The 22,545-nt window shown below is 35.5% G+C and overlaps 1 protein-coding gene across 1 annotated transcript in view; it reads left to right on the top strand.

Annotated features, from left to right (window-relative positions):
• Nucleotides 1-22,545, top strand: part of LOC149802038 (transient receptor potential cation channel subfamily M member 3-like) — a 228,530-nt gene that overhangs the window by 126,606 nt on the left and 79,379 nt on the right. The window contains exon 3 of the mRNA XM_089956442.1: nucleotides 1,702-1,781. Coding sequence (XP_089812568.1) covers nucleotides 1,702-1,781 — 80 coding nt within the window. The remainder of the gene's footprint in view (nucleotides 1-1,701; nucleotides 1,782-22,545) is intronic.

Raw genomic sequence — 22,545 nt, 5'->3', positions numbered from 1 at the left:
ATTCTATCTCAGTGTGTCGATTTATTTTCTCTCAATGCAATATGCTGTTGTACTATGCTGTTTGTGCTTAGTTGTGCTCAATACATAGTAAATATTTTACATAACAAATTTTGATGTCTGTTGACCTTTGGAAGCTTGTATTTGTTACATAATGCATCTTAGTATTATAGTAACACTTTTTTATCCCCTTATTTAATACTTCTGAGAAAGGATATGTAGCTATTTATATTCTTTAAATCTGTCATCCATCCATCTGTCCATAAATATTTTTATTTCTAGAACACAACTCTCTAGGTTGAGGTATTTCAGCTGAGCTTGCTACACGTTGAGCAATTGCAAAGAGGTGGGTTGTAGCTTAACTAGTCATAGACTAGCGAAGCTCATAGTATGGTCTGTTCATCATCTACCATCTAACATTCCTTCATCCATTAGAACAATTTTGCTGTCACTACGTCTCCTAAACTAGATGGAAGATTGCCATGAATTGTAACATATTCATTCAGCCCATAGGTTTGTTGGTCCTAGATGACAATAGTGCTGCATGCACATCTAATATGGCTGCCACAATAAATGTCTTGAACATCTTGTTATTGCTACTTCACTTGATTGGATGGTCATATCAACATGGAGTTTTACTAGAAGACTTCTTATCATGTCTAGTTGGTCTTCAGTGAAGATGGTGACAATGTGACATCCAGTATAGCCACTACAGCTGCCATTTTGAAAATCATGTTATAGCTACTCCTTCTGGATGGTCATTTCAACATAGGTTTTCATTAAGACTTCTTATGATGTCTACTTGGTCCTAAATGAAAATGGTGCTGATCTGAGCAACAATATGGCCACTGTGCCAGCCATTTTGAAAATCTTGTTATTGCTACTACTTCTGAATGTTTGACCATATCAGTGTGGAGTTCTCACTGAAAGACGTTTGATGATATAAAGTTGGTCTTAAATGAAACTGATGTTCATTATGACTGCTATGGTAGCCATCACAAAATATCTTTGTATGGCTACTCCTCCAGAATGGATTTTCATATTAACATAGGGTTTTCACTCAAAGGCTTCTTATGATGTCAGGTTGGTCCTAAATCAAAATGGTGATTATCTCATGTCCATTCTGGCAGCTGTCTTGAAAATCTTGTTATAGCTACTCCTGAATGGATGGTCATCACCATATAAAGTTAATCAAAAGCATAAGAATATTAACTGGGTGTTGTGAAACTGTTTTGGATTCAAAGATGAGAATCATTAGAAAATTTCCTAATTTCAGAATGTTTTCCAGAATGATTTGAAAGCAGCCCATGATTTGTCCAATACGATCAAAATTGAAGAAGAAAAAAAGAATTTTCTGAGTTGAATTCATAGTATTTCAGGTGTTAGCTAACATTTTTGGGCGTTTTAAAAGTTGTCATTCTGATACCTGTAAACTGCTTTTTAAACAGAAAAGTGACACTTCTTGATTTTGTATTCTAAATATGAAAGCATTCAGTGGGAAAGAAGGAATGGGGATTGAATGCATTGACTGGAAAAAGTCCACTTCAATTTCATATCTGGGCAAAAGAACAAGGCACTGGGGTTGTGATTTTGTTTGAATTACACTTTTTATGGACCCTAGCTAACCAGCAGGCATGATCCATCAATGATTGGGACTTCCCTTGTAAAAGATCATTCTATAAAATAATATTACTTTAATTTCAGAGTAAATGTTCATGGATTGAGAAGACCTTCCTGAAGCGAGAATGTAACAAGTTCATCAGAAGTCAAAGGGATCCCACCAAGTAAGTTTTGACTTTGAAAATTATTTAATGAATGCTTAGTTTTTCCCCAAGTTCATTTGTTTGTTTTGCCTAGTGATCTTACGGTATGGTTATGCATCCATTGTCTGTTCATCATTGTTACTAGTCTGGAAGGTATACTTTTCATCTGATTTTAATCAGACTTGGAATATAGGTTTATATCATCAATAAATCTCAAGTATGAAATCTATGCATATTAATGATGGGATCTTAATTGCTTATAGGTGTAATAATAAGCTAGATCCACACATAATAATGATTTTATCTTGTATCTGATAGATTGAGCTTGTTACCACTCTGGTGCTCATATTTGTGATCCTGCTTGTATTAATCATGGAATATATAGTTGCATCATTAAGATTTCTTGAAGTGTTTAATAACAAACAAGATATACACATATACATAAGGTGATCTTGCATTATGTTGGCTAAGCCTGCGATACATTCCTCATAGATACTGTGTAGCTTATGCTTTTTTGTGTCAATAACCATCGTCCTTTTGATTTGAATACATTCTCCCACAGAGTGGAAATTGTCAGTATGATCCAATTCAACAATGCACCTGGCTTAGGATGTGTGTAGAACTGTCATCTATTTTCAAGGACACTATGCTGTTTGGACATGAATAGCCGAAACACTAGAGAAAATCTGCCTTTAGAACTATGTGTACCTCATATAGTGGTCTTCTATCTACAGTTTTTCTTTCAAGAATATCTCTGCATTACACAATCTGTTCCTTTATTAAATATCCATGCCAGTAAATTATTTTGTCCTATTATAATTAGAATTCTTATGGGGACATAAAGTACCTCATGTATCTTAACCCTTTATGAGGTTTGAGTAAATTTTATTTCTAAAATATACAGCTAAGATACATGGAGCATTTAAACGTGTAATAATAACCACCGTAACAAGATATTAGTATATTTTGCTCTTTCTGCTTGAAGTAAGATTGACAGAACAAAGTATTCTGGGTTGTTGCGGTTGTTGTTATACTTACAATATCCACATGGTGGATACAGTCTCGCTCTCACTGTAATTCCATGTGTATTTACATTTGCTTTTCTCAGAGGGGTTAAAACAGGAAACGTATTTACTGATGAAGAAGAATATACAGGTAAAACAGGCTGTTGATCATTTACCTAGTGTATACACAAGGGTGAACATAGTATGCACTGTTTAGAAATAAAGTGTGTATGCGATACAATTATGTTATATATATATATATATATATATATATATATATATATATATATATATATATACACACACACACACACACACACACACACACACATGCACATACATACATCATGTTTTTTTGTGGAAAATCCATGTTACCAAGGTGGACCCTAACCATATTCATGATGTGTCTGTCACAGACATCATGTTCATTGTGGATTGCCAGCATCTTGGCTTGAAGTGGACGGATCAAGTTTTATTGCCCCATTTAGAAGTCACAGCAATATAATTATGTAATCATGGACATGCACTACAGTGCATGGAACTTACCTGTTGACTGAGCTGAGTACATGTGCTCTTTTTAAGCTGTACACAATGCTGTTTAATATTCAAAGACTTGTCCACCAAACTGCAGTCACATATTTGTATTGTGAGAGATTAACGATATCCAAGCAAAGAATGCTGAGACAGTTCAGGTGTTTCACAAAAATACAAAGTTCAGTTATAGTAAATTCATTATGATAGATTCTGGTTAACTAAAAAAGAGGAAAAAGAAATTGCTATTAGCTTTTAAATTGTTTACTTATCTTGTTCCTGAACAGTGAAATATATACAATTCTATCCAATATGCAACTACCACTAGGCGAGCCTGTACAGTTCATGCAACCCAAATATACATGTCCATGTGAAACATTTCTTCAGGAACTAGAAACGTGTTTACTTTTACCATTTACCTGCTGGTTTTTACACATGCTTTATGAACCACATGATGTAGCATTCTATAACCAACAGCTTAATAAATATACATAGAATTGCAGATTGGGTCATCTCATGAGTTTGCATGCAATATTATAAAATCAATGGGTGAAAGTGATGAAAAAGTGAAATGACTTAAATATTTTCATTGGGCGATAAACTTGTATGTAATATTTTTGCTTAATGCTGATGAAAGTTTGGTACATTACGTTCTTTCAATCTTCCTGACATTACTGCAGTAGCAGTTAGTTTCTTCAGTGTATACATGTACATCATATCATCTTTTGCAATCTAACAAAATTTTTAATTATGCAAATTTAGTTGTGAAATGGTTGTCTATGGTAGATATTGTATTTACAGCACACAAATGTCCACCAGTTTTGTACTTTTAAAAAAAAAGTTTTATCTAATAGGAATTTCTTCTTGTTTCTTTTCCCTCTTGTTTAACTTGTAAGCTGAACACATATATATCATTAATGCCTTGTAAATGACCCAAAATGACTAAACCACATGTTTGCCACGACTATACAGTCCATCTAATTGTGCCGACTTAATATTTTTCACAGCTTTAAACAGGTACCTCTTGTAAAACTTCATTCACTCCCTACTGGAGGTGGAAGAGGTTTTGGCTTGAAAGGTTGTAATTCCCTATTATTTCCTATTTCTTGATCCTTTCCCATCAATTCTAAGTTCATTGCGAATGTTATTGCAGTAATGCTCACTTTATACACAGCAAAACACAGATCCGGTTAAGTTTTTATTTATAATTATACTGTTTGCCCAGGGGGACTGTCTGCTGCCACTTACGAAACTGTTTTGGTTCATTCTGTCAGTGAGTGATTCAGCGGCTACTGAAAGGTACAATGTGGTTGTACAGAGGTCACAGCTGGTCTGTGAAACTCCCTGACAGAACATTACGGGTAACCCTTGAGTAAAGTTTCTTCAGCAGAAACTGAAGGAGCCCAGCAAAAACAGGGCTGTCCAACGAAGGTTGGGATGACAGCAACAACTGTATGGACTCAGTGGTTTAGTTTGAATACACCATATAGTGCTGACATTAGATTCTTGGGTGAATAAACGGAATGGAACGAAGTGAATGCCCAAAGAAAACATGTGCAGCAGATGTTGTCCCCCAAGAATGTATTAAAGCCAACAAAGCCATCGTTCTCCCACCACATGCAGAAGGAGGATCTATTGTAAGAAAGTCGTCAAGAAGGTGCAAGATGACGTTGGTACCATAATTTTGTTTTGCCATCCAACAAATCACCTGATATAATGTATCAAATAATTTTGGACTTGAACATGACCCAAAAGGGAGGCAAACAAAAACATAATAATGTCCTCTCTGTTTTATGCAGAATAAGCGCCATTGTGAAGGTGCAATGGGAGTCTGTTTGCAAGCATCTGAAATGTCAGTTTTGCACATAATAACTCCCTTACCATAACTCTGAATAATTTTAATGGCGTCATCAATCTTGTTGTAGCTTAGGGAGCATCTATCCTTGTCATTAAGTTCATTGATACTTGTATGCACGTGATCACCATGGGGAGAGGACAGGTCAATGATAAATCTCTTCTTTTCTCTTTTTTGAATATTTACCTTCTGCGATGCCGATAGGACTGACTCTGTATTCTTGATATGGTGGAGATGGGAAAGGGCCAAGCATGATACCTTTGGCACATTCCTTTGCCAATAACTGATCCACAATATACAGTTGTTTAGAAGCAGAAAGCGTGTTTTTGCACTCAGTAGGCAAGTTAGTTTTTTCCACCATAGTGTCGAAACCATGTTTCATACCAGAAGACAAATATTGAATGAAGTTCTGATCTGGATGATCAAGGAGTTCATGCTGCAATCTGTTAATATTAATGGGGGTGGAAGCATGTGGCGAGAAAGTAAGTCAGATTTGTTCATCTTATCTGGCACTGATTTGCGAGGGGTATTGACATTGCGTGTACCAGTGCTGGATAAACTTAGTAATGGATTGTTTGGGCAGGCGGCTGCCCCATGCGTTTTGGCCCTGCACTGATTGCTGGTATGTAAGAACTGGCAAGTAGTATGGTGGCAACTGTGTATGGAGTTAAAATTGTTACAGAGTTCTTTTCCATCCATCATCTGTCCAGGCCAGCTGTACTTGTCAATATCCATTTTTTTCTGTTGGCTATGTTCACAACGGGCACGGCAGTGCACGTTTTTAGTGGGTAAAAGTCAGTTGGGTGAGCAACAGAATTGCAGATGTTACATGTCATTGTTTTTCAGCCTCCAGTCAATAGCTGAAGAGTCGCCTGATACCTCATAGCCCAGTTTACTTGAAGTTTGTAGTCACCAAGGGCAAAAGCATCTTGACTGGAGTAGACATTATGGTAGTCATAGAAAATATCCCCATAGGCATTGTCATTTTTTATAATGTCGGCTTCGTACATGTCCAATTCATGTTGTCTGTTGGGATAAACTGAACAGATGATTTGTTTAACTTTTCTGAAAGCCGTTATGAACTTACTTAGACTGAGACGCTTAAGTAATCAGATCATTCTATCCAGCCTTGTCATCGTGATTTGATAGATCCGATTCAAAGTGTGGTAGCAAAAGAGTAGCAAGATTTATGTGCTTACCCTCAAGAATTGCTTCCGCTGGCTTTTGGATACTAAGTCGATTGCTGGTAGTATTTCCTGTGAAACTCCATGGGACTGCATCAGCTGATGCAATGGTGGCCATGTTGGAAGTAATGCCTACTTCCGGAATACTACATTGTACTGCCATTTCCGCTTCATTGAATCCCTCTGCCTCATTAGCATGAGCAATGGTTGCACTACGGCATCTTCGACGTGGAGTTAGCTGTGGAATGAGGGATGCTGCTTTTTCTGACTGAGGTATGCTGGGTTGCGATTGAGGTTGGCTGTTCCTCTCTTGTCTCGGTAAATGATCAGCAGGCCATGAACTTGCGGAAGGTGCATTATCCATGTATAGCTGTCTCAAGGCGTGCTCCGGTAGAACAGCAGACACCATAATGCCTATAGATTCTAGTTTCTGCTTGAAATAGAGAATAGTCCAGTTGAAAGGATTGTCCAAGTCGTATGGGACTGACCTTTGTCTTGAAGAGCATGACACCATAGTTTGTAAACAAAGTAAGCTCCCAGAGGGTCCAATGAATGGCAATTAAACTCCTGATGAAATCCCGGAATAGGAAGATGAAAATAAACGGGGAATTATAGATCATGTAAGGAAAGTACATGTGAAAGTTAGTGAAAGATGCACACACAAAGAAAATTTGTAACTTACATTTTTTCGACCAAAATATGTGTGCTGTCGCTATTAACTCCAAACTATGGATTGACACAGTTCAGTACATTCTTACAATCCATATGACAAATGCTGGAAACACTACCTGAATGTCATGCGAATAACGTTTGATCAAGTTAGTTATAGATTTGTCATATTTTGACAAAATTATTCTTTCTTTTAGAGGCTGATGTGGATACAAAAAGAACAAAACATTTTTTTGCCAATGAATGTGGATCCAAGCGTGTATTTTTACAGGCTTAATCATTTAGGCAAATATTGTGAAATTAATAAATTTATGCACATAATCGCCCAAATAGCACTGAATCTTTGGGAACCAAAACAAAGCTTCCAGTCACATTAAAAAAAATTTGGTCTAGTACAACTGCTGATTTGAAAAAAAGAATTTTTTCCCCAAGCTGCAGCAGCAGTTAAGGTCTCCATACATGCATCATTTCATTGCAATTCAGCTGAAATGCCTACTGTTGTGCAAATTTAGTTGGGAAATAGATATCTGCATCAGATACAATTGTTTAGTGTGTTGACTCGTGGAGAGAATATAATACAATCAGCAAGGTGTGCCGTAAAATCCACTACCACTGCAATAAAATTAATGGTGGACTTTCACTAGGTTGAGTGGATTTCCATTTGAATGGGTGGAAAATCCACCAGACTGAATGGACTTCCACTAAATTGTGGGCGCTTAATCCCCTGCCCCTCTGTCTGCATCCACCAATTTGAGTGGGCTATCCATAAAACAGGATGTGTGTGTGTGTCTGTATGTATGTGTGTGTGTGTGTGTGTGTATATATATATATATATATATATATATATATATATATATATATATATATATATATATATATATATATATATTAATTATTATTATTATTATTATTTCTTTTTCTTTAAAATCAAAGTCATATGCATTTTAGATTTTATGGACCTTAGAAACCTGGAATCAAGCTGCACCTCCCTCCACCATCCCATCCAGTACAGAATTGGGAATCTGCCTACTTTGGTCAGACTTGGGAAGTGGAACATTGGTATGCCCCCCTTTCCTATTATCTCAGCAAAGTCTTATGGGATGTGGAGGACTTCAGTTTCAGGATCATTGGTCTTTTATGGCTCCATGGGATACTGGACCTTTCCTCATAGTAGAGGTAATGATGTAGCTAGTGACCCATATCATCTTCTCACCAGGTCACATCAAATCATGAGGCCATAGGTGTCACATTATGGGCAGGCAGACATTGCTATTTCCACCTTCAAACCACTCAGAATTCTGGGATGAGGCACAACGTTCACCAATGCCCTCAGATGCCTAACTAATCCCCAGTTTGATTATGCTAGTTGATGATGACGTCCAGTCTATCCTCATTGACTCCAACAAGTTTGATGTAGAAGCAGCACCATTGACATCTCCTATCAGGCATACGCCTTCCACTCAGTTGGATGATGAGGATGAAGTCTGGTGCCTATTACCCCAGGAACTGTGCCTGAAACCACTGAGCACACAGTCCAAGAAACTACTCCATTTTGGAAAAAATCTTTGGGTACAACCTTGACCTCAACCAGACCTATTCTTCCACATTCCACCACGATTCAGGAAATTTCTCAGCGGTTTGCAGCAGACCAAAATATCGTTTGGCAATGTTGACGCTGATCAGCCCCTTCATCAGTGTCAGACCTCTAGTCTCCACTACCAGTTTCAGGGTACATTCCCGAAAGTGACCTTCTGAATCTCCCCAATTGGATGCTGGTTCATCCAAAGTGGGGATCTCTTCAGGAACCTGGGCATACCTTCTGATCAAAATAAATTAAAGACATGCAACAGATAGCCAAGTTTCTTGTCACCATATCATCACATGCAGATATCTTCTCAGCTACATCATGTAGGATGCTGAACCATTGCTGAATCCAGCTGCCTTACAACGCATGCATGTCTTTATTTCCATAACACAAATTGTTATGGGCAAGTCTTGTGTGTTACTGTATTTACTTTATATGTTGGGGCACCATAACTTAATTTTGAAAGTAATTTTTTGGCTGTGTGTATCCTTGCAATGCTGGCTTGCTATAAATTCCACAATGAACCATTTTTTTTAATGCACTGTATATTCTGGGACAGATCTTTGTTTCTGAGAAGTAAGTTTTGGGACACCTTCTCAGAGAAAATATCAGTGTTTAGCTAGTAAAGTGATTAATAAGAGTATCATTTGTAGGATTTAAAAATGAAATCCTTGCATGTCCAAAAATACACTGAAACTTAAATTTAAAATAATAATGAAGTTAAAATTGGTCAGTGTTTTTCACACCTTCTTAACTGGAATTTAGGTGCAATATTGGAAATGAGACGTTGCAGCATGTATAAAAACTGTTATGTATATCTAATTTGTATTGTTTGTTTGTTAGTTTTTTTTTTCTTTCATTATATGCTATTGATAATGTAACATAATTTGTCCAAAATCAGTGACAGTTTTGTAAACAATTTTGTTTTCTGTGAGTGAGGATCATTGTCTTAAGCTGAGTCAGGACATTGCATTTTTTAATAGCTAGACTATGTGATGATTGTCATATGTTTCATTGTAATTTTGGTGATTGACTTTGAGTCAGGATCATTGTCTTAAGCTGAGTCAGGACATTGCATTTTTTAATAGCTAGACTATGTGATGATTGTCATATGTTTTATTGTAATTTTGGTGATTGACTTTGAGTCAGGATCATTGTCTTAAGCTGAATTAGGACATTGCATTTTTTGTAGCTAGGCTATGTGATTTTGGTGATGGACTTTCTAATTGTAATTAAGATCCTTCTAGAACAATGTACTTTTGACCCTTCTACAGGGCCTCTTTTTACATCTTAGTTTAAAATATAGATGTTTTATTTTCAATTGTCATTCGTGCTTAAGGATCTTAGCAGAACCTATTGTATTGTTGTTTTGTCCAAAAATTATTTGGTCTGGAATTTTGTTTATTCATATTATTGAATTAAGTGATTCTACTCTGGAAATACAAAGTGCTCTTCAAAAATAACATTCTTGGAAACAGAGATTTGAATTTGTACTGAAATTTTGAGTAAGGATTTATTCTAGGATTGTATTATTTTGATCAAACAAGACTTCTGGTACATCAGTATGACACAGGTCACCACATGCACATCAACACTTTTATAATTTGATTTAATTTGGAGTTCCACTGAAAATTATTCAGAACTTTAATTATTAGGACTTTGTGTCTGTAATTCTAAGATTATTTGGGATTTAATTCCCAATACTGAGTTCTTTTGTTCACATTTTCACTTTGTATTCTTGGGAAATAAATTATTTGTTGAATTTTACAAACCTTGTTGCTTCTCGCTTGTTTCTGTTACTTATTATAAGACAAAGAGCCATAATAATACTTTAAATTCAGATATTTTCACATTATCTTGCCACTATTTCCATCAAGAAATGCATGTAGAATATGATATGCACTGTGTTTATCTGTTTTATTAAGGTATTCTTTATATGATACTAGTATGTACATTTATTTGGATTTTAATAATTGAAGATATTAAATATTTCTTGCCACAGAGTGAAATGGTTTTTTTTTAATTATACCATTTTGGGGAATTTTACTGGTAAGTGTATTGCTTCCATTTTCAAACCTGGTGAGTCTGAACAACTCTTATTTGTATTACATTGTAGCACTGGGAATTAGTGCTTAATTTGTCACATACAAGTGACAGTCATGATTTGTATAGATAGGATTTGGTTGCATGTTATCCTTGTCTGCTGAAATAGTTTACAATAACGTTGCACCATAAAGAAAATTAATTTTATTATTTAACAAGGAAATTCCTAATGAATGCCAGATTGTCTATTAAATGGATGAATATTTGCTAATACAACAGCTAAAACTCCAGTCTGGTGTACAAAATGTGTTAAAATCTTCACTTATTGGCCTGCAGTCTGTGGTCTTTGGACGTAGAATAGGCCTGATACTACTATTGAGTGTAAAAGGTGACTTTTGGAGTTAGACTTGTCAGTGCACTAAACTTTAGGTTTTACCTACCAGACAGTTTCAGTAGCCATTTGAAATTTTACATTTGAAGGGTGTAATAGTTTGTTGGCAATTGACATTGATAGCACAAGTAAAATTTGCCTTGATAATGTAGAATTTTTAGTTGCAAATGCCAGAGATGTGTTCCAACTGAAAAAGGTCTTAAACTTTTTTTTACAAGAGTGTGTTTTACCTGGTAATAAAACAAATTGACACTGTATAGTAAGAATTTCACACTATGTTTTGTTTTATCTTTGTTCTTGGGTGCCTTTTATGGGTACATAAACTTGATAAGTACTGTATAACCAAGACTGTGCTCATGTGCTGTAAAACTCTGTATGTGATACCAGAGGTTCTAAAATCCCTGTATTTGTAGATCAAAGTTTTTGACCAGCACAAATTCTCAGAGCAACTGGACATCATTCATATGAGTTCTCAAAAAAATCAATTTTTCTTCGATTTATCTATTATCTCAGCTCTGGTTTCATTTATCTATTATCTTAGCTCTGGTCTCATTACTACAGCTGGTTTGTAGGCTGACTATCAGAACCTGTCACGCTACTGCTGCCCAATGACAACTTTTAATATTATACTAGGCTGTGAATTACTGCATTTTCAGAAAGGAATAATCTTGGTGTGAAAAAATATTTTTTCACTGGCTATCAGTAGACACAAATAATAATATAACCATGAAATTTAAAGTCATTCTTAGATACTTCCTTTCTCAAGTAATAAATATGGTCACCTCCTGTTCAGGATGACTGAGTTGAAATCCAACAAGGCACAAGTAATTTTTTTCTTAATGTAATATTTTACATTTTATTGGAGATGAGAATTATGCTACTGTTTTTATTTTCTGTGTGAATAATTACCAAACACAGCAGAACGAACATAAATGGTAAACTGCTGACATCACCAGTAATGAAAACACTGAGTTTTCACCTACGCAATGAAGCATATCCGTTATTCACTTATTGCAAGGAAGTATCCTCTTTCTACCTGATGTTTTGTTGATGTGAGCCAATTTTTTAAAGTACATTTCCTGATAATGACAGATTTTATCCTTAAGTCATGCATAAGTTAATGCTATAACTACCTTTTGTATGTGTGATTCTTTTATCCACTAACTTCCTGAACATTAACTCATTAACCCTTGGAGGTTTGTGTCATTTTTGCCTGAAATGCGAGTAGGAAACACATTTTGGGGGCTATTTCTGAATGCATTCTAGTACATTGACTTCCCATCGATTTCCGGTTAACCTAATGCCTAGTTGTGTTAGAAACATAATTTTTCATTGGCTATTTCACTCGTGCATGAGCAGAAGGGTAAAAGTAATACCACCCACTTTAGTGAATCTTAAATGACCATGACGCTACAGAGCTTGGAAGTAGGCTACTGTCCTGACACATAAACGAGGCACCAGGGTTTAATGAGTTAATAAGAGAATTCATGAATTGAACAAAGAACACACTATTTGTAACACTAAATTTTATTTTATTTCTTTTAAACATTATTGTTCCCAAAAATTTTGGACATACTGTTTAAACATTTACAAATGTTCAACTGGTCATTATGTTCTACTTGTTCTGAAGTTGCTGTTGGTGATATTTGTAAAAGCGATGTTTTACTCAAAGATGAAATCACACTAAATGCACATGTTGGATACTTGCTGTCTTTTTATTTCAAACATACATTTTGATGCATATGCATTGTTTTATCTACAAATGGCTTCACATAAGTCATTTGACTCATCAAGGCAAAAAACAGTGAGTCAGAATCCAAACTTATGAGTCTTGTTCAAGCCAATGATTAGTCTTCATTAGTTTTTAAAAATAATTATATCATTTAAATACACAACAAAAATATTAGTTATATAATGTAACTAAAGCCAAGGCATGTTTTCTAAACATTTTTATGCAGGAAAATATTACACTAGGTAGTAGTGACTGGAATGTATTAATCTGACTAGCAGGCAGAGAAGAGAACTTTTCCCACACACCATGCCGTGTTTTCATTGAGGAAGTCTTCTGAATGTAACTCTCAGTAAACTGTTCACAATTTAGCAAATCATTTCATGTTTTTAAGTTCATAGATTCTTCTATCTTCTGTTTTATTCCATTTCTTCAAAGCTTCCTCAAAATTGAAGGTACTTTTGTCTTCCCCATCAATCTTGATAAGCATCAGATTTCTGTTTCTCAATCCCAAGCCTATTCCGAAAGGTGGTTAAGATCTTGTTCTGGACCGAAAATCAACTTTACTTCTTTTTGAAAATGTAGCCAGCTATATGTTTTCAACCATTGCTGCACAAAATTATGTTTTATCTTACAAGTAACCATTATCTCATCTTTGGATGATGATGGCTCCACTGGTTTGATAACATAACGTATCATTAGTCGGTTGTAAACAGGGTACATAAGATAATTTCATTATCTACCCCATTCCAACACCACTTGGTGTCAGCAAATTCCAACTTTTCGATAGAGAATGGACTCTGACCCTACATGCCAACATAAATGTCCAAATATCAGAAATGGGGTGGCAAGGGTAAGAGGAAACTTGGACTAGGAACAATGCAAGGCTTACAATTGAGCGAACGGAAATTCTTGTTTCATTGCATGACAAGTGTGTGAATAAAATAATAGTTTCTTGTGAGAATCACTTTAAAACCATGTGTTTATTTTCTGACTCTTTCTTTGGTTTGGTAATATACGGTTCTAACATCCTGCTTCTACAAATTATCTGACAGTTACAGGTCACATAAGGTCAACTCGGCTCTACACTCGGTTATAACCCTGTGTCTTATGATAACATTAACCTAAGAAACTGGTGTGCACGTGTTTTTTCTGTTTGGGAGAGTTGTGACCTAGCCATTAAAGTAATTAGACCAAACCTTTGTTTTGTGTTAATCAGAGATAAACATTGAGGTGCATCAATTTATTTACCGGCAACAATTTTTGTGCGTCAAATTGGAAAAGTTTGCATATTTGATGCATTGGTAGATAAAACACTGATATGTTGTAGTTTCACCTACAATTCTTTCATTTAATATCAGGAAAAAATGGTCAAAGAATAAATCAATCTCTTTTTCCCCCTTCATCCAAAAGGAAAAGTTGGACCAATGCTTTCATTGAACTCTGTGACTAGTAGAGCACATGGATATCTTGGCCACACTGCACTGTCTGTCTCATCTGATTCTATTTCAATTTCTGACCGATGAACTGAGACGATAATTCATTGTCAATGCTAATGTTTTCTAAATCAATGTTATTAATTCCATGCTATAAAAAACATGAAAATTATGATTCCGAATCACTAGCAAAAGCCATTGTTCCCACTATCAACAACTGCATGTATTAATTATGATGTGGTAGAAAATTACAGATAATACTGATATTTAGTTGAGTAGTGTCATTATGCAGGGTTTGCCCATTTTTGCCCTTCTGGGTCTTGTCTAATTGCCATAGCCTCTATCCCTCACGACTGTCAGGTAAGCTACATACTATGTGCAGCCCATGGCTGATTAAGTAATGAAAGTGGTCAAAGTGCAGACGCATTCTTTAGACTGCATACGGTACTAAGCAGCAGCTGCGGGATTGATACTTCACAGGCTGTATAATCTCGCAGCGTGATTACATCATTCAGTACCAATGCAGATCTTATCAAAACAGTCTATCTTGTGTGGCCTAAATTCAGAGAGAGATAAGCTGTTTTGATTTAATCTGCACAGTGTCAGAACTGCTTTGCTACTGTTGAAAAATACCTGAAATATTTCTAGCGAATGTGCTGGCAATATCTGATTCAAAAATTACTATGCTTACCATTGCATGAGGCTGTGGATTTGCATAAATAGTAATGGTGTAGTTTTCAGTATTGGCTAGGAAAGTGGTAACTTCCATGTTTTCCCAAATATTTCTTAACAAAAATACATGGTTTTACATTTACTCTCTCAACACAGAACAGCGGCTGTGAAGTATAAAGTGTTGACCTATCAAACACAGCATTGCTGGTTTGAGTCCAGTATTTGGAAGAAATTGTTAACCTATCAAACACAGCATTGTTGGTTTGAGTCCAGTATTTGGAGAAAATATTTCTTTAATAAGTAGGAGGCCATTGAGTCTGAGCTGGTGAATGTGAAAAGTGAAAGTCAGATTTGATGCTGTATAGTTGCCTTCAGTAATGGATATGTGGCATGCATAATCTTTCAATCATATCTGAAACTGACATGGACTACACATTAGTTCGATTCTACAACAGCCACACATGAAACAGCTTACAGTTGGTCATTTGCCAAAATTTCAAAAAACTAATTCAAAAAGCACAGCTTGGAAGGAGAAATCTCATGTTGTATTAAAGAATTACTGTGGTATATAATGGCAACAAATTGGATTGACTCTCAGCATATTTGGAAGGTGTTTATGGAGGTCTCAAAAAATGTCATTAATAAAGCATGTGGCAGAGAAACTTCAATTCCTGTAACATTTGAATGCTCATATCAGTTTATCAAAGAAGACATATCTGGATCGCATGGATAATTTTGATTAACATGGCGGTGACCTTAGAAAAGGAAGATAATAAAATAGACCAGGTGTATGAACAGAACAAGACAAAACAATTACTAATATTGTGCAAGAAAAAATTAAGTTCTAGACACTGACTAAATTGCCCACTACATCTGAAACAACATTTGAATAGTAATGATTTTACTGAATGTTCTAGCTTTAATAGCGAAGATATTCAAGAGCAAATCAATTAAACAAATATTTTTGGGTGTTAATATAGGAATGGAATCAGAACTCACCAATCTTCAATATATCTATGAAATGTCATGCAATGATTCAAAACAGGAGTGACACAAGCTCGAAAAACAGTTTTTAGAACCTATCACTAAAAGCAGCAAAGCAAAAACTATTGAGGAGATTACCAGCACTCCAAGACATTTGATGTTATTGCATGCAACATACAAAGTCTGGTCATCCTATGGGCTGATAGTATCTTGGAATTTAACTTGTCCATGTTTGTAGATGAATTTACATCTACTTTGGCAACATTTGCTGTTGATACCAAAAAGACGAAGCCTTTTTATTTGAGAAAGCTGGATTTAAAATTTCAAGTTAGCATAGTCATGTAATGGACCTGGTTAAGTTCTCTATCTATTTTAGCCTTTAAATCAGTGTACCGTGTTATTGTTGTTGTAGGGTTTAACGCCATTTTTCAGCACACGATAGGCTATTCATAGCGGCCAATATTAATGGTGGAGGAAGAACCCGGGAAAACCCCAGAAAGAACCACCGACCCACGAGAAGCTACTGGCAAGCTTTCTCACATACCCAGTATTAATGGTGGAGGAAGAATTAATGGTAGCAGCCAGTATTAATGGTGGCGGAAGAACACAGGAAAAAACCCAGAAAGAACCACCAACCCATGAGAAGCTACTGGCAAGCTTTCTCATTTACCCACATTGTCTGAATCTGAGACTTGAACCCACACAGACAGAGGTGAGATGGCAGTGATCTGTTATGGTGAGCACTTTAGGTCACTCAGCCGCTCGAGGCCTAGCTAGGTTTGAATCAATTGCAGTTCTAATCTTGTTAGAGCCCAAAAGCTAAAACATGTTATTGATGGACTTCTTAATTAGGGAAGCCTTTTCCTTATGTAAGCATACCTACCTTACTTCAACTAAAACAAATTGCACATCAGCATGGAATGCAGATACCAAGTTGTATGCAAAAAGATGACATAATTGAATTATTGAGACCAATAGTGGCAGTAAAACAATCATCCTCACCACTGGTCACTAATCCACCACCACTAGTTGTTCTTAAAAGAATATGGTTCTGATATGACCACAGTCTGTAAAATCTTGTTATCACTTGTCCTGACTGGATGGTTGTATCAACATTGTGTTTTCACTAAGAAACTTGTAATGTCTAGATGGTCCTGCATAAATACATATATGCTGATGACCATTGCAGCCATGTGCTAAGTCTTGTTAACACTACTTGAACAGAAGATCAGATTGACATGTTTTCATAAGAAGACTCCTTATGATGTCCAGTTTATCTTTAAACAAAAATGTTGCCAATCTGAAATTCAAATATAAAAAATGTTATTGCTATTCCTCTTGAATGGAAAATAATTTCTGGAAAAATATTACCTCTGTTCCTCTCCAAATGAATGGACATATCAAACTATGGGCATTACCAATTGACTTCTTATGATACCTAGTTGGTCCTAAACAAAAATGATGCCAGTTGTTTATCCACTATGGCTGCTATGATGACTTTCTTAAAGATTTTGTTGTCACTGCTCACTCTTAATGGATGATCATTATGAAATGTAGTTTCACCAAAACACTTCTAATGATGTCTACTTTGTCCTAAATGAAAATGGTGCCTGGCTGACATCCATTATATGTATTACAAAAACTAATTTGAAAATCTTGTTATCAATGAAGAATAATCAAGATAGTTTCATAACGGGGCAGATAGTTGGACAAATTAGTCTAATCTTACATTCCTGGAAATTGATTTTGCCCAGTAAAGCATCAGTTCCTTCGAAGGAATCCTGTTTAGAACCTTTTTACCACTTTAATGTAGGAATCATCATGTCCATCCACTCTAATATCCAGATGTCCTTCCACACCAATCTGGCATTTTTTAAGGTAATGCCATGAACTGCTGCAAATATTTGTCATCACCAGAAGATGTGCATATGAACAAGTAACTTATACTTTGAAAATAATTTTTTGTTATAAACCTGCCATAAGGCACAGCATGTTGTGTTATTATGTTGTACACCAGTCCATTGATGCTTTCAATTTAATTTCCACACAATAACTTGAGTTTTCCACCATCAATAGTTGCCAAACATTGTGGATGGCTTGCACTTGGCATAAGGAAAACCATATCGGGGTGGGTGGGTATAAAATTCAAGGTTACGGTCGCTGACTGAAAGAAGAAAAATTTCTGAGCAATGGCTGGTTTTGTTAATCATCAACAGTTATTAAGTTTGTGGATTATTTGCACTTGGGGTAAGGAAGATTCATAGCAATTTTGGGGTGAGCAAGGTCAGGATAAGGAGCACTTTGACTTGAAGAAAATTGGTTTAAAGCACAAGAGCTTAAATACCCAAAAATTATTAACAGAATTGGCCAAAATTAGACAGAAAAACATCCTGTCAGGGTCTTCATGTTGTGTAAACGATGCTGAGTCATCATCAGAGACCCTTGAATACTTCTCAGTAACTGCAGAAAAGAGTTTGACTGAAAATTGTATTGTAAGCCTCAAGTTATAGTCAAAAAGAAAAATATGTACGTTTCCTATTGGCTTGGTTTAAAAATTAGGATAGACAGGTATTTTTTTGAAAAATGTATATATTATAATGATCAGTGTATATAATATAGAACACTATGCACTTAAAGTGTTGGACTAAACCGACTCAGATGCACAAATCAATTTTTGGGATATACTTGGTTGAAATTTAAATTTGTTTTTGAAAAACATATATTGTGATGATTAGTTTATATAATATGCTAAGCGAAGTACTGGACAAAACTGGCTCAATTAGATACATAAATCAATTTTGGAAATTTTTCTTTTTCTTTTTTCTTCTTCTTTTAATCTATTTTGTTTTTAATTCCCTGGTGGGGGGAAGCGCTAGGATCAGCACCAAAAGACAGAGATAGTTGGCCAACCGGAAATACATATTTTTTTAATTTTTGGAATAATTGGCTTTCAGTTATGTACATATGCGGACATGACATCAGATATGGGTATTCTTCTGAAAAATTCAAATTGAAAACACAAAAATGACATCATCTCAAATACTGTTCTGCAAAATTTGACTACATTTTCCAGCATCTTGGTGTAAAGGTTTTTCAGATTTGTATAAAAAAAAAATCCACCATCAAATATGGCTGCCATTATTAGAAGAGTGACAAAGCTTTAAACAACTGTATTTATGCATCTGCATGTTTTTTGTTTCCTCTAGATAACTATCAGAAGGACTTTATTGATTGAAATAATACTGTATCTACTTGCTTATAAGTCACATCTAACTGCAGACTGCAAAGACCCAGTTCTGTCACACTGGCAGATATGGATCCATGCAATTTGTTAGGAGTCATTAGTGGAGCAAACAACATAGATCATGATCCGCTCTCCAGCTATGCAGTGGCAGATTAAGGTGTGTTTTTTTGAAGTAGAACTTACAATTGAATATATATGGTATTTGCTGTACAGATGAGTATTACTAACACCTTGCTTGATTTTAAATTGTAATGTCTGTTTCACATGTAATGATCATTTTTAACTCATTTCCCATTAATTGTTAAAGAATGAATAGATTGAAGGTAGTAAAACAATGCACCACATTGTCAGCTTATTTTTCGGACTGCCCAGCTTCCAGTCAGGCTTGTTGGCCATAATACAATTCTATTATAGTCTGTTATCACCAGGAGATGAATTGATACCATTTATGTTAAAATGTTGGCATGGTCGCATTAGTCAAAGTTTGGATTAGAAGGCTAAATGATTTGACATTTGAAATAAATAAATACATGTATCGTTAGTCATTAGTGATCTTAATGTGATATCACTTAGTTTTCTTTTATCACTCTCAGTGTTGATGCCCCTTTTACCACTCATTGTTGATGCCCCTTTTTCCACTCTCATTATTGATGACCCGTTTACCACTCTCAATAATGATGACCCTTTTTCCATTCTCATTATTGATGATCCATTTACCACATTCATTATTGATGACCCTTTTACACTCTCATTACTGATGACCCTTTTTCCATTCTCATTATTGATGATCCATGTACCACATTCATTATTGATGAGCCCTTTTACCACTCATTTTCGATGACTTTTTTACCACTTGCGTTATTAATCACCCTTCAAAAGTATGTATTGACAACTCCGGTGTCCTAGTGTCTGCCTTGGATGCGGGAAGTCGAGGATTCGAATTCCGGCAGAGTCATACCAAAGACATAAAAATGTACTAAAAGCTGCCTTGCTTTGCACTCGGCTAGGAGAGATTACTGTTAGGTCATTTTGGCCTGGTGTCAGGATACTGTGTCTGAGTGGGACATCATGCTGCTTGTCTGTGGCATGATGCCCTGATGCTAGACATCACTATAAACTGCCACGCTGCATATATCGTAGCGATTTGACTGAATTTTTTTGTAAAACTATGTTAAAAATCCCAATCACACACACTCATTATTGATTTTCCTTTTACCACTCCAGGGTCCGTGGGGCACCTTGAAAAGCCTTGAAAAATGAATTCAAAATATTGTCAGGGTACCTTGAAAAGCCTTGATTTTCTTGAAACCAGAAGGAATTAATAAATAGTTTTTGTTTTACTGAATTAAATAAAAGGAAAAGGAAAAAACAAAACAATGAAACAACTATCTCATGCTAATTTTGTGCTGGAAGGGAACTTTTTCCTCAACTGGCCACTTCGCAGTCATACCTTTTAAACTTTCAATTGTATGAAGCCCGGATGTAGCAGTGGTTTAAATTTGAATCAGTCGCTTCAACATGTCTTTCTGATGATTCCAACTTCGGTGGCCAGATGAAGATAAATATAAAGTTTGGAACATGAGATCTTTTACAGAGAGCGTTGTAAAATTCTGCTGGAAGGATATTGATTTGCGTGTAATGGGAGAGAGTGCTCCACAGTCACATGCATCTGGGAAAAAACCCAAGCTCTTGTAATGGCGCATAATACAGGCAAAACAAGAAGCCTTCAGCATGAAATCATATTTGATGAAACAGGTATGTCTGTGAACAGAGATTAAAGTTTTAAAATAGAAACTGTATAGTCTTAATTTGGGATTGTGTGGAAATAGGACAGACAATAATTGCAATGAATATGATAAATCTAAAAATATAGAATACAGCTAAGCTGAGAGAAGTATCAATACATCTAATATGAAATAATTTGAAATATCCATACCCTGTTTTTAAATAAGCGATAATATAAAAAAACAAATATCTTAACCTTTTTTTGTTTATGGGGATGAGTGAAGAAGAAAGGAAGGTACTGAAAAAGACATTGAGACAATGACAGCTGCTGCTGATGACTATGCATTGAAAGCAAAGATCCATAGGAAAATTTACTTGATCACGACATCAGAATAATTTGAGGAAAATTGAAAAGAACAAATTCACTAAACTTGAAGCTCTTGAAAAACAGCTTGATGACAAGCTTCAAGAACTGAAAAATTCACTCTAAAATATTTTGGACTTTGTAAATAGTGTAGTGTGGACAGGGTAAAAGGAACTTTGTTCAGTGACTACATTATTCTAATGCCCAGATGTAGGATGCTTGATATTATTGGGAAAGATATCAATGATCATACTGGTGACTTCATGTTTTTTTTTTTTGAATAAGTTTGCAAGAAATATTCTTCATGTGGAGTAATAATCAGTATTAACTTGTGTTTATATAGTTTCATTTATGTATCCTTTAAAATTAATGTAATAATGCACCTTGAAAAACATGATTTTGAACCTTGTAAAACCTTGAAAGTTTTGAAAGAAATACATTAACCCAGTCACCATCGTTATTGATGACCCTTTTACCACTCATTATTGATGACCCTTTTGCCACTCATTATTGATGACACTTTTACCACTCATTATTGATGACCCTTTAATCACTCTCATTATTGATGACCCTTTTGCCAATCTCATTATTGATGACCCTTTTACCACTCTCATTATTGATCACTCTTCAAGTATGTATGGTAGTATAGTTCCCAAGCCTATGATCTGGGGTTGATATGGCATCCAAACAATATGTCATCCAAATATTTTAACATGCCAGCTATCAATAAACACAAAATCTAAGTGACTTTGATTGAAAGAATTAATAACATGCATTAGACCTCTGTGCGTGTGTGTATACATATCTCCAGTTAACACAGTACTTGCAGTTCTGTTGATTTAGTATGATAATAATCCACATCCTTAATCTTACCAAATGTATTTAAGCCCATGTTCAGGTGTGTAAAGTCTTTAATCTACTTTGTCTGCAGTCTTGCACTAAAATTCTGGACTCTTTAATTTCATGATTATTTCAAATAAAGTTTAGAAAATTCATAATGAAGAATGTTTCAAAAAAACCAAAAACAATTGCAATTTAAGATTATATTGGTTAATGAAATTATAGGGATCATTAGGATAAATTCCAAGTCAGCCATCTCTTGTTTACTGAAGGGCACCAGAAGATTGTGCACTCGTACACACCTATTGCCAAGGTGGCAGGTCAAAAGTTTTGATGTGTGTGTATGAAAATTGATTTTGCTGCATTCTTTTCACACTGGTGCCATCCCAGACATTCCCAATATAAACCTGAGTGTCAGATGCTCTCGCTGATGAGCATATAATTAGTACCCATGCAAAGTCATTTCCTGCTTTATGGTTTGATAGATTGCCTTTTCTTAATCTCTAATTAATGAAGCCACTCTGTCTAC

Source organism: Sinohyriopsis cumingii, chromosome 4 (genome assembly GCF_028554795.1).
Source record: "Sinohyriopsis cumingii isolate HCF-2022 chromosome 4, ASM2855479v2, whole genome shotgun sequence".
NCBI classification, from domain to species: Eukaryota; Metazoa; Mollusca; class Bivalvia; order Unionida; family Unionidae; genus Sinohyriopsis; species Sinohyriopsis cumingii.
Note: the sequence above shows the minus strand (reverse complement) of the source record. Positions and strands in the feature narration are given on the sequence as shown.